Genomic DNA, 12,225 nt, shown 5'->3' with positions numbered 1-12,225 from the left:
CAGTTGGGAGTATTGTGTGCTGTTTTGGTACCTCATTATAAAAATATTTGAGCTGTACTGCTATGATTTTCTTGAATTGCACCAGGAATGAGAGGTTATGATTATGAAGGAAGGATTAAAACATTGGAGCTTCTTTTGCTAACAGAGAATAAAGGGAGGTTTGAGTGTTTTCAAAATTGTGAAAAGCTTCAGGCGGATCATTTTCTCCTTAAATTCTTTGCACCGGATTGTGAAATTGATCAAAGGGAGCATAGACCAAGGATTATCACCAGAAGACAGGGTGGGATTTAAGAACCCCTTTCACAAAGATGGTTGGGAGAGCATATTTGAGACAAATGCACTAACGTCATTTTTCAAAGGGATAAATATTTGAAAACTAATACTTGAAAAGACAGGAGGAAAGAAGTTTAGAACATACACCTGTTGTTGAGATAGGAGCAGCACAAACATGGTGGACTGAATGACCTTGTTAGGTGATGTAACTTCTGTGACCTTTATCCCCCAACCTTGCGACTGAATTTGCATCCTCAGGGCCAAGACTTAGACTTAGGTTAGTAACATTCATTTTAGTTTGTATTTCACAATGTGGAAATTAAATCTTGCTCAAAAGATTCAAGTAAATGTGCATTGTGTTCTCACACTTCAATTCAGTTGTTTATTTCTTGCCACCGATCTCCAAATTTCTTCTTGCAACTAATGGTTGTTGACTCGACAGTCATCATCTTTGCTCAGTGACACCCCAGTCAGTTTTATGTATGCCTGTCTTTTCACCTACCTCCTTCCTTGGGAGTACAAATAGGAAACAATGTTTCTGTGCAGTAATGCATCTCGAGGCATTGTGGAAAGCTGACAAAACTCATCAACTGGCGCAAGCAAGTTTAAGTCTTTTGGGACTTGCTCTGCGGCTTTGTTTGAGTCGAGTAGTTATGTGCTACACAGCTGCCACAATATTCTGCTTCATTGTTTTTCTCATGAAATTAAGATTGAACCAAGCACCTGAATTCTCCCACCTCATAACTGCTTGTTTTTCCAAATCATTAATGATTCATCTCTTCAATCCCCAGAGGGCAAACTGTCAAAATATTGAACTCTTTCATTACTAAAGGTAGTTTTGCCATTTTGAGTATCATTTTTCACCCGGTGATATCTTCACAGCTTTCATTGCCTTTGAACATTCGCAGAACACAAGCTCAGAGTTCAAGGCCTTTCTATAAACCAGGCTTCCCTAAATTCGGGAATCATAGACTTACTCTTTATGAATTTTTATTTTCCCATGGCAGGTTTTCGAATACCTGGATTATCTTGCTCTATCGTGAGCATCTCTAGTTTTTGAGAATCCCAGATATGGTTTGGTTTGTATTTCAAATTTTAATTACAAAGAGGGAACATTTTTCTCCTTAGTTTCTCCATTTTATAGTAATTTCTTCTCCCAAATCACCCCATTTCCCAATTGAAAGGCAGACAAATTACTCTTAAATATCCGTCTATGTATCTAATCTCTAGGAGGCACATAAGAATAATCTAGTTTGACCTTGTTTTCATTTCTCTCTCACCTCTCCATCAGGGGATTTTATGGACTTCTGCCTGTGAAAACTTGATGCTCAGTAATTTTTATTTTTTAATATCTATTGCTATTATGTTTTCCAGGACTTGCAGTTGGCCTGGACCCAGAGGGTTATGGAAATCCTGATTTCTGCTGGATCTCGGTACATGATAAGCTGATCTGGAGCTTTGCTGGACCAATTGCTGTTGTTATTTTGGTAAGTATTACTCCTTATTTATTGAAATGAGTACGTGGAGTTATGTGCCTTCCTTGACTGAGCTGGTCAAGTGCTAAGGGACATAACCGCTAGGCTGAGCCATTGATAGGTGGTGAGGGAACAAAAGGGAAAAAATACTATTTGATTCCACTCTCACCAGTTTACTAGTGTGCCTGAGAATGATAGCATTGGTTGGAGTAACTATTGCACAGTCCTTGTAGAGAAAGAGGCCGGAGTTTTACTGGCACGCCTGCTCCAATTCTGGGGGCGAGCGAGGCTCTAAGAACAGCATTCGCTGTTGGCCTCGAGCGGGATCGTACGAACCTTGGGCGGACATGCTGGTAAAATTCCAGCCAGAATCTCAGCTTCGTGCTGAGGATTCCGTCCAGTTTGTTGTGTGACTCCATTACCTTGCTGAATTGGATAGATTCAAACCAAACGTGGCAACTCAAAACTGTGTGTCCATGGCATGCACTGGGCCATCAGCAGCATTAGAATTCTATTCAGCAATAACGTGTAATCTAATGGCCCTGCATAGCCCTCACTCTACCACTAACATATAGCCAAGGGATCCATTCAGTTAGGCATGGCAGAGAGCAATAGGTGTACCTAAAAATGAGATGTCTCACAACACCAGGTTAAAGTCCAACAGGTTTATTTGGTATCACGAGCTTTCAGAGCACTGCTCCTTCATCAGGTATTATGTGTCTTTCGGAGCAGGGCTTTGAAAGCTTGTAATACCAGATAAACCTGTTGGACTTTAACCTAGTGTTGTGAGACTTCTTACTGTGCCCACCCCAGTCCAACACCTGCATCTCCACATCATAAAAATATGTTAAACTTGTGAAGCTACAACACAGGATCACTTGCATGCTAAATAGCAGAAGCAGTATGTGATACATAGATCTAAGCGACCTTTGCGGCCCTGAATGGTGATGGACAATTAATCACTAACCACAGGAGGAGACTTCACAACTATCACAACTATACCGAAAGTATCGAGTGGATGATTCATCTCCAATGCCTCTTTTAGTCCTCAATGTCACAGATGCCAGCCTTCAACGATTCGATTCACTCCACATCTTGTTAGGAAGTAGCTATGGAAAGGCTTTGGGCCTTGACATCATCCTAGCATTGCTGCTGAAAATTTGTGCTATAGACTTAGCAACACCCCAAGCCAAGCTTTTCCAGTACAGCTACAGCAGTGGCATCTATCCAAAAGCAGGTCAGTTATTATCCAGCAAATTACTGCCCATCATTCTATTCTCTATCATCAGCAAAGTGATGGAAGGTGTCGTCAACATTGCTATCAACCGGAGTTTCACAGCAATACCCAGCTCCTTGACGCTCAGCTTAGGTTATGCCAGGACCTCTCAGCTCCTGACCTTATTACAGCCTTGGTCCAAACATGGACAAGAGTATTGAATTTAAAGTTGAGAATGACTGCTCTTGACATCAAGGGCAATTGACCGAGTATGTCGTCAAGGGGCACTAGGAAAATGAAAGTCAGTGGGAATTGGGGGCAAACCCACTCCTGATTGGTATCATACCTCACAAAGAGGAAGATACCTGCAATCTCAGCCTCGCCACTGCAAATGTCCCTCAGGGCAGTGTCCTAGGCCTACCTATTTTTAGCTGCTTCATTAATGACCTTCTTTCCATTATAAGGTCGGAGGTCAGGATGTTCGCTGATGATTGCACAACATTCTTTCACTAATTCACCTTTCCTTCAATGTCACTCAGTCAAAATCCTGGAATTTCATTCCTACAGCACTTTGGGTGCACTTACACTAGATGGACTGTAGTGGCCCAAGAAGGTAGCTTTTCAAAGGCAACTAGGAATGGGCAAAAATTGCTGGCCTTGCCAAGTTTGCTCACATTCTATGAACAAGTGAAAATGAGCTACTGAGGACTGCCATATTCCATAAGGCCACGTTGTGGAGATGCTGCTGTTGGGCTGGGGTGGGCACAGTAAGAAGCATCACAACACCAGGTTAAAGTCCAACAGGTCTATTTGGAATCATGAGCTTTCAGAGTGCTGCCCCTCCATCAGGTGAGTGACCATTCATCTGATGAAGTAGCAGTGTTCCAAAAGCTCATGATTCCAGATAAACCTGTTGGACTTTAACCTGGTGTTGTGAGATTTCTTACCGTGCACATTCTGTAAGATGCTTTAGATGATCTTGCCATTGATACGATCCAAACACTAGGAAAAAAATTACCACTCAGTTTCTCTGATGAACTGAAAATGGCTTTTAAGATTCTCTGTGAATAATATTTTTTGAAAGACCTCTGCTTCTGTACATTATTTCAGAGTCTGAATGCAAGGAAAGTCTAACTCCCTCATTCCCACCCCACATTTTTTCTCCTGTTAATTTTTTGCCCTAACTCCAATGCTTTCCCCGTTGAGGTCATCATTGCCGTTTTCTACATTTCATCGAATGGATGTATGGATTCCTTTTTGACGCATGAGCTTCGTTGAAAGTTTCACTTCAGCTATTTATTGTTTTTAGATGAACATTGTGATCTCCTTGTTGGTAGCAAGAATGTCCTGTGCCCCAACGCAGAAGGAAGCCAAGAAAAGATCAATCCTGTGAGTAGTAAATTAAACACAGTAAACTAAAACGACTAACACTTGGCCATTTTAGTAGTGCTTTAAGATTTACTGTAGATGTTCCCATTGGATGGCATCAGGTCAGCACATTGGCACAGTGGTTAGCACTGCTGCCTCACAGCGCCAGGGACCTGGGTTCAATTCCCAGTTTGGGTCACTGTCTGTGTGGAATTTGCATATTCTCCCCATGTCTGTGTGGGTTTCCTCCCATAATCCAAAGATGTGCAGGTTAGGTGAATTGGCCATATTAAATTCTCCCTCAGTGTACCCCAACAGGCACTGGAGTGTGGCGACTAGGGGATTTTCACAGTAACTTCATTGCAGTGTTAATGTAAGCCAACTTATGATTAATAAACTTTAACTTTATTTTCTCAAAATGGCTTTTATTCATTTGCCTTGAATTTTCTTCCATGCTGAAGTAAGTGGGCTGTTCAAATGCACATACTCCACCCTGAGTACTTATAAATGTGCATATTACTCGTAGGTCCAAAAAAAGAATTTAGGAATTGCAGACTTCATCAGTGATGTACCTTCCAGCACCAGATAATGGTGTTACTGAAAATGATGATTTTTTTGCTGTCATTCGAAACAAAAGTATGTGGATAGCTTTGTAATAGTCCCATCCTGCAGTCACTTTCAAATTTCTTGAGCTATGTAAAGGCTTTCAATTGAGCTGAAAGGGTATAACAGCAAGAAAAGATGAGTAGATCAATGCTGATGAGATAATAGTTGTTAAGGGACGTATTTCTGGTTTGTGAATTTCATTCCAACATTTAGGGAGTAAGTTTGAATGATTAGAACAGTGATAAATACATCAGTGCTTATATTTTACTCACTCAGCACAATGAGTAACATTTTCTTAACTGGGAAAGATGATTTCAAATAGGATGAGAGACAATTCAACAAGTCTTGCCTTCAATTTAGTGAAATATAAGGAGGAGTTATGACGAAGAACAACTGGGAGAGAAAAGATCAGGAGAACAATGACAATAATGCTGATGAAATTGAAAGAAATTAGAAGTTATAATGTAGGGAAAGACTGAACCACAAATGAGAGATGATGAGAACCCTCAGGCAGACTACTTCCCTTTGTGATATCGCAAAGAGACAAGATAAAGTACCAGATCTACCTGTCCTATCTAGGAGGGAAATATTAAACAGATTACCCGAGATATGAGAATACTTTTTAATCGGGCAGATTGAGCTTTGACTGACTCCACTCTTGCAATTTAAATCATAGAGAACTTTCTATAATGTCTTGTCTTCCAGCCCTGCTTGTTACCTCTAAAGCCTTCCAAAATCTATCTCTGTACTGTTTCATGCTACCCATCTGAGGACTTGGTGTCAGATGAATGGGATGGATAGGATAGAGGTGGAGAGACTCTTCCTGCTCAAAAAAGACAGTAGGACTAGGGGGCACAGCCTCAAGATAAAGGGGGGGCGGTTTAGAACGGAGTTGAGGAGGAACTTCTTCACTCAAAGGGTGGTGAATCTCTGGAATTCTCTGCCCATTGAAGTGGTGGAGGCTGCCTCGCTAAATATTTTTAAGACGCGGGTTGATGGGTTTTTGATAAGAGAGGGGATTAAGGGTTATGGGGAGAGGCCGGGAAAGTGGAACTGAGCCACGACAGATCAGCCATGATCTTATTGAATGGCGGGGCAGGCTCGAAGGGCTAGATGGCCTACTCCTGCTCCTATTTCTTATGTTCTTATTTCCCATGAAAGCCTCACCTCCATCTCCTTCAACCTCTGCACTTCTCTATGTTGCCAGCTTCCTTGTCTGGTATTGGATCTGGGACATGCTGCAGTTTTCTCCCATTGATTGTCAAGTAGACCACTGCATTTGTCATCCACCACAATTTCCATTCCCTCTCCACCTCTCTGACCACTGCATCAAACTTCATGTTTCCGCTCTAACAACTGCCATATCCACCCTTGCTCAGTTCACCTGTTGCTGAAGTCATCATGCATGCTTTTGTTAGCTCCAGACTTAAGGCGGCACAGTGGTTAGCACTGCTACCTCACAGCTCCAAGGACCCCAGGTTTGATTCCGGCCTTGGGTTACTGTCTGTCTGGAGTTTGCACATTCTCCCTGTGCCTGTATGGGTTTCCTGTAGGTGTTCTGGTTTCCTCCCACAGTCCAAACAGGCATTGAGCAGGGAGAGTATCTGGGTAGGATGCCCTGTCAGAGAGTCAGTGTAGACCTGGTGGGTCCAGTGGCCTCTCCTGCACTGCAGGGATTCGATGATTTTTCTACTAATTATTCTACGAATTATGTCCTGGCTGACCTCTCATCTTCCGCCCTTTGTAAACTCAGCAGAAACTCTGTCATTAAAATCCTAACTCACGCCAAGACCTGCTCATCCATTACTGCTGTGTTTGCTGACCCAATCTGGCTCCCAGTCCAACAAAGCTGAGAGGCGACAGCTGTCAAGTTAGACTTGAGAGGCTTCAAGAAAACTATGCAAGCAATTTTCTACTTCCAACACAGAAATTACCTACTGAAAGTGTGCATTGAAAAGAAGATTATAGAGGACAGTGTGCCGACTATGCAACCCATTGAGCTTTCCATCTGTTCATTTTAATGGACAGAAAATTGGGTGAATTATATATTGGGTGTGCTGCTCTCCGTGGTATTCTGATATATGCCGTACTCTGCACTGGGATCACACGATCAACAAATGACCTCCTTTTTCTTGAGAATCAAAAGAAAACCAGCTTTCACAGACAGCCTCTGTGAAATTCTGTTCCTTTGCCCCTCTCCTAATCACTGTTGCATATTTATTTTTCCTTTAAAAATTAAATTATGTTTGACACGCTACAAATAGAATACACAGACGTCAGAAACAGCTCATCGGGGATTCCGACCAAGTCATTAAATAATTATCAGGCAGGAAAATACATTTTCAGCTTTCATTTCCCAATAGCTGTGACTTGAGCCTTCAACGTTGTAGTGTTGGGGGGGAGAACAATATTTCAAACGCATGGGCTGCCAAATCACTTCTTGTTCAAACCAAGTTATCTGTGTCATTCAGAGCAACAGAAGGAAGAAAATACAAAAGATTATTCAATCATATGATCACTCACTCAAAGTACAAATTTTCAGCTGTCTTCCTCTATTGATGTCATATGAGTTTTGTATTGATTTGATTATTTCTTTCATTGAGTTTAGTTCAGTGTGATTGTGTTTGTCTGCTATTCTTCCTGTATTAACTCGTAGCTTACGTTCCCGTCCTTCATCATTATTTTTGCTCATTTTCTTACATTTCTAACAACCTTTGTTCTCCTGTTGTTCTAATTTGCTAATCGATTTGTTGTGGAAGTGATGGCTTATTGGTAGAAATGGACAAACCAAGGTCTAAAAATCTCAGTAACTCACAAACGGTTTGCTGACTTTTATGTATATTTTATTATGGCCAATATCTTTCGCTGGCCTCACTGCAGTTGGAGAGTTTGAGGATGTGATCTTTGTTTCAGCAGTGCCTTGTATGTGATTTGTCTCCTTGGTCACATCTAGCTATCACACGCTGCATTGTGTCCAGAATGGCTTCTGCATACACTATGTTGACAATCCAACCAGGGAAGAGGCCATACTGGATTTGGTATTGGGGAATGAGTCAGACCAGGTGATTGATATTTTCAGTGGGGGAGCATTTTGGGTTTAGCAACCATAATTCCATGAGATTTCCGGTAGTCATGGATAAGGAAAAGAATGGCCCTCGGGTGAGGGTGCTTAATTGGGCAAAGGACAATTACATCCAGATTAGATAGTAACTGGGGAATGTGGATTGGGAGCGGCTATTTGAGGCAAATCCATCATTGATGTATGGGAGCCTTTAAAGGCCAGTTGATTAAAGTGCAGGATTCGGGAACCATGGGTGACAAGGGAAATTGTAAACTTAGTCAGAAGGAAAAAAGAAGCATACGATAGGTCTAGGCATCTAAAAACTGAAAACTCTTGAGGGCTACAGTGAAAGTAGGAAGGAACTTAAACATGGAATTAGGAGGGCTAAAAGAGACAATGAAATGTTTTCAGCAAACAGGGTCCAGGAGAATCCCAAGGCTTTTTACGCATATATTAGGAGCTAGAGGAAGAGTAGGCCTATTCAAGGTCAATGGAGGAAAGTTATGCGTGGAACCTCAGGAAGTGGTTCCTTAATGAGTACTTTGTATTGGTATTTATCAAGGAGAGGGACATGATGGATGTTGAGGTCAGGGATAGGTATGTGAACGCTCTTAAGAACGTCAGTATAAAAGGAGGAAGTGTTGAGTATCCTAAATTGCATTAAGGTAGACAAGTCCCCACGACCGGATGGATCTTAGCCCAGGTTACTGCGAGGCAAAAGGGGAAAATCCCTGGAGCCTTAACAGATAGCTTCATGCCCTCTTTGACCACAGGTGAGGTTCCAGAGGACTGGAGAATAGCCAATATTGTTCCCTTGTTTAAGAAAGGAAGCAGGGATAATCCAGCAAGTTATAGGTCGGTGAGCCTGACATCAGTGATGGGGAAGCTTTTGGAGAAAATACTGAGGGACAGGATATATGCACATTTGGAAGAAAATGGGACTAGTTAGTGACAGGCAGCATACTTTTGTATGGGGAAGGTCATGTCTCACCAACTTGATTGAGTTTTTTGAAAAGATGACAAAGATAATTAATGAGGGAAGGGCTATTAATGTACTTTATATGGACATTAGTAAGGCGTTTAACAGGGCCTCATGGCAGACTGGTACAAAAACTAAAATCACATGGGATTAAGGGTGGACTGGCTAGATGGCTTGGTTATAGAAGACAGAGAGTACGGTGGAAGGGTGTTTTTCAGATTGGAGATTTGTAGCTAGTGATGTTCTGCAGGGACCACTACTGGAGTCTCTATTGTTTGTAGTATATATAAATGACCTGGAGGAAAATGTGGGTGGTCTGAATAGTAAGTTTGCGGATGACATGAAGATTGGTGGAGCTGCTGATAGTGCTGAGGATTGTCAGAGGATACAACAGGATATAGACAGATTGGTGACTTGGGCACAGAAATGGCAAATAGTGTTTAATCAGGACAAATGCGAGGTGATGCATTTTGGAAGATCAATTTAGGTGTGAATTGTACTGTAAATAGCAGTACCCTTAGGAACATTAACATATAGACTGATCTGGCTGTGCAGGTCCACAGTTCCCTAAAAGTGGCAACACAGGTGACCAAGGTGATTAGGAAGGCATAAAGCATGCTTGCCTTCATCAGCCGGGGCATTGAGTACAAGAGTTGGCAATTCATGTCGCAGTTATATAAAACCTTGGTTAGGCCACATTTGGAGTTTTGCATGCAATTCTGGTCACTACATTATCAGAAGGACGTGAATGCTTTGCAGAGCGTGTGTAAAAGGTTCACCAGGATGTTGCCTGGTCTCAAGGGTGTTGGCTATGAGGACAGCCATAGAGGTTTATGGCATGGAAACAGTCCTTTCGGCCCAACTTGTCCATGCCGCCCTTTATTTTTAAGACCCCTAAGCCAATCCCAATTGCCCGCATTTGGCCCATATCCCTCTATACTCATCCTACCCATGCTATCTAAATGCTTTTTAAAAGATAAAATTGTACCCACCTCCACTACTACCTCTGGCAGTTTGTTCCAAACACTCACCATCCTCTGTCTGAAAAAATTGTCCCTCTGGACACTTTTGTATCTCTCCCCTCTCACCTTAAACCTATGCCCTCTAGTTTTAGACTCCCCTACCTTTGGGAAAAGATATTGACTATCTTGTCTATGCCCCTCATTATTTTATAGACTTCTATAAGATCACCCATCAGCCTCCTACACTCCAGAGAAAGAAGTCCCAGTCTATTCAGCTTCTCCTTATAACTCAATCCATCAAATCCCAGTAGCATCCTAGTAAATCTTTTCTGCACTGTTTCTAGTTTAATAATATCCTTTCTACAGTAGGGTGACCAGAATTGCACACAGTATTCCAAGTGTGCCCTTACTAATGTTTTGTACAACTTCAACAAGACATCCCAACTCCTGTATTCAGTGTTCTGACTGATGAAACCAAGCATGCCGAATGCCGCCTTCACCACTCTGTCCACCTGTGACTCCACTTTCAAGGAGCTATGAACATGTACACCTAGATCTCTTTGTTCTGTAACTTATCTTGATGCCCTACCATTAACTGAGTAAGTCCTGCCCTGGTTCAGTCTACCAAGATGCATCCCCTCACATTTGTCTACATTAAACTCCATGTGCCATTCATCAGCCCACTGGCCCAATTGATCAAGATCCCGTTGCAATTGGCGATAACTTTCCAAGGCTGAATAAACTTGAATTTTTTTCACTGGAAAGACAGAGGCTGAGGGGAGACCTGATAGAGGTCTACAAAATTATGAGGGGCTTAGACAGGATGGATAGTCAGAGGCTTTTTCCCAGGGTGGAATTACAAGGGGGCGAAGGTTCAAGGTGAAAGGCGAAAAGTTTATGGGAGATGTGTAGGGGTAGTTTTTCATGCAGAGAGTGGTGGGTGCCTGGAATGCGCTGCCAGAGGAGGTGTGGAAGCAGGTACATTAGCAACATTTAAGAAGCATCTGGATGGATCATGAATAGGGAGGAAATAGAGGGAAACGGACCAGGCTAGGGTGGAAGATTTTTCTTTTAGTTAGTGAATCATGATCAGCACAGGCTTGGACGGCCTGTGCTGTACTTTATTCCTTTATAGTCACGGTGTGCACTCAAATCTTGTTCAACCTGAGTCCATGAGAGACTGATAATCACTGATAATGAATAGATGCTGCAGCTTCACACTCTGAGCTTTCCAGCTGCCACTTTAGAATCTGTTTTTTCCTTGCTGCCGTGGACTGGGCTATAGAAACAAATAAAATAGGAGAAGTAGGCCATTCGGCCCTTTGAGCCTGCTGCACCATTCATTTTGATCATGGCTGAACATCAAATTCAATATCTTGATTCCCGCCCCCCCCCCCCATATCCCTTGATCCCTTTAGCCCCAAGAGCTGTATCTAATCCCTTCTTGAAATCACACAAAGTTTTGGCCTCAACTACTTTCTGTGGTAGTTAATTCCACACATTCACCACTCTCTGGCTGAAGAAAGTTCTCCTCACCTCAGTCCTAAAAGGTTTACTCCTTATCCTCAAACTACGACTCCTGGTTCTGGGTTCCCCCACCATCAGGAACATTCTTTCTGAATCAATCCTATGTAATCCTATCAGAATTTTATAACTTTCTCTACCTGTTGACCATCCAAAATTTTACAACAATGCATTTCTGATTATTTTAACTTGCTAATTGTAAAAACGTTTTCTGAGTCCATTGTTCTCTGTTTTCGAATGTCCAAACTATCACTCCCTGACATTTCAAACCTCAAGGCCCACACAACTCAATCTTTTCTACCCTTATCTTTCATGTGTTCTGATTTGTTCTGTTTTAATTTTATGGGTCCGTGGAGTTATTTTTAACACTTACCTCAGTAGTAGATAAATCAAGACCTGTTAGTATCAGCAATTATAAGATGTATGCAAATTAATGGTAAATGGATTTATAGTTTGATTTGGCTCATGAAAAGGCCTGATCTCCAAGACACCTACCGATTCATAGAATCCTGCAGTGCAGAAGGAGCCATTCAGCCCATCGAGTCTGCACCTACAACAATCCCACCCAGGCCCTACATATTTGCCCGCTAATCCCTCTAACCTATGCACCCTGGGACACTGAAAGGAAATTTAGCATGGCCAATCAACCTAACTCGCACATCTTTGGACTGTGAAGACTCTGTTCCTCAATACAATGAGTCTGTGACAACAGAGAGAGAGCAATGGAGATGGGGTCTGAGGAGTAATCACTTCAGAAATGC

The 12,225-nt window shown here is 42.1% G+C and overlaps 1 protein-coding gene across 1 annotated transcript in view; it reads left to right on the top strand.

The window, feature by feature from the left end:
• Positions 1 to 12,225, top strand: part of celsr3 (cadherin, EGF LAG seven-pass G-type receptor 3) — a 241,665-nt gene that overhangs the window by 190,176 nt on the left and 39,264 nt on the right. Inside the window, exons 28-29 of the mRNA XM_080186571.1 lie at positions 1,648 to 1,760; positions 4,274 to 4,353. Of these exons, the coding sequence (XP_080042697.1) occupies positions 1,648 to 1,760; positions 4,274 to 4,353 (193 nt within the window). The remainder of the gene's footprint in view (positions 1 to 1,647; positions 1,761 to 4,273; positions 4,354 to 12,225) is intronic.

The sequence above is a fragment of the Carcharhinus amblyrhynchos genome, chromosome 3 (genome assembly GCF_965287045.1).
Source record: "Carcharhinus amblyrhynchos chromosome 3, sCarAmb.v2.hapA, whole genome shotgun sequence".
Lineage (NCBI taxonomy): Eukaryota > Metazoa > Chordata > Chondrichthyes > Carcharhiniformes > Carcharhinidae > Carcharhinus > Carcharhinus amblyrhynchos.
The sequence above is the reverse complement of the archived record's forward strand: the minus strand, read 5'-3'. Positions and strand labels throughout refer to the sequence as shown.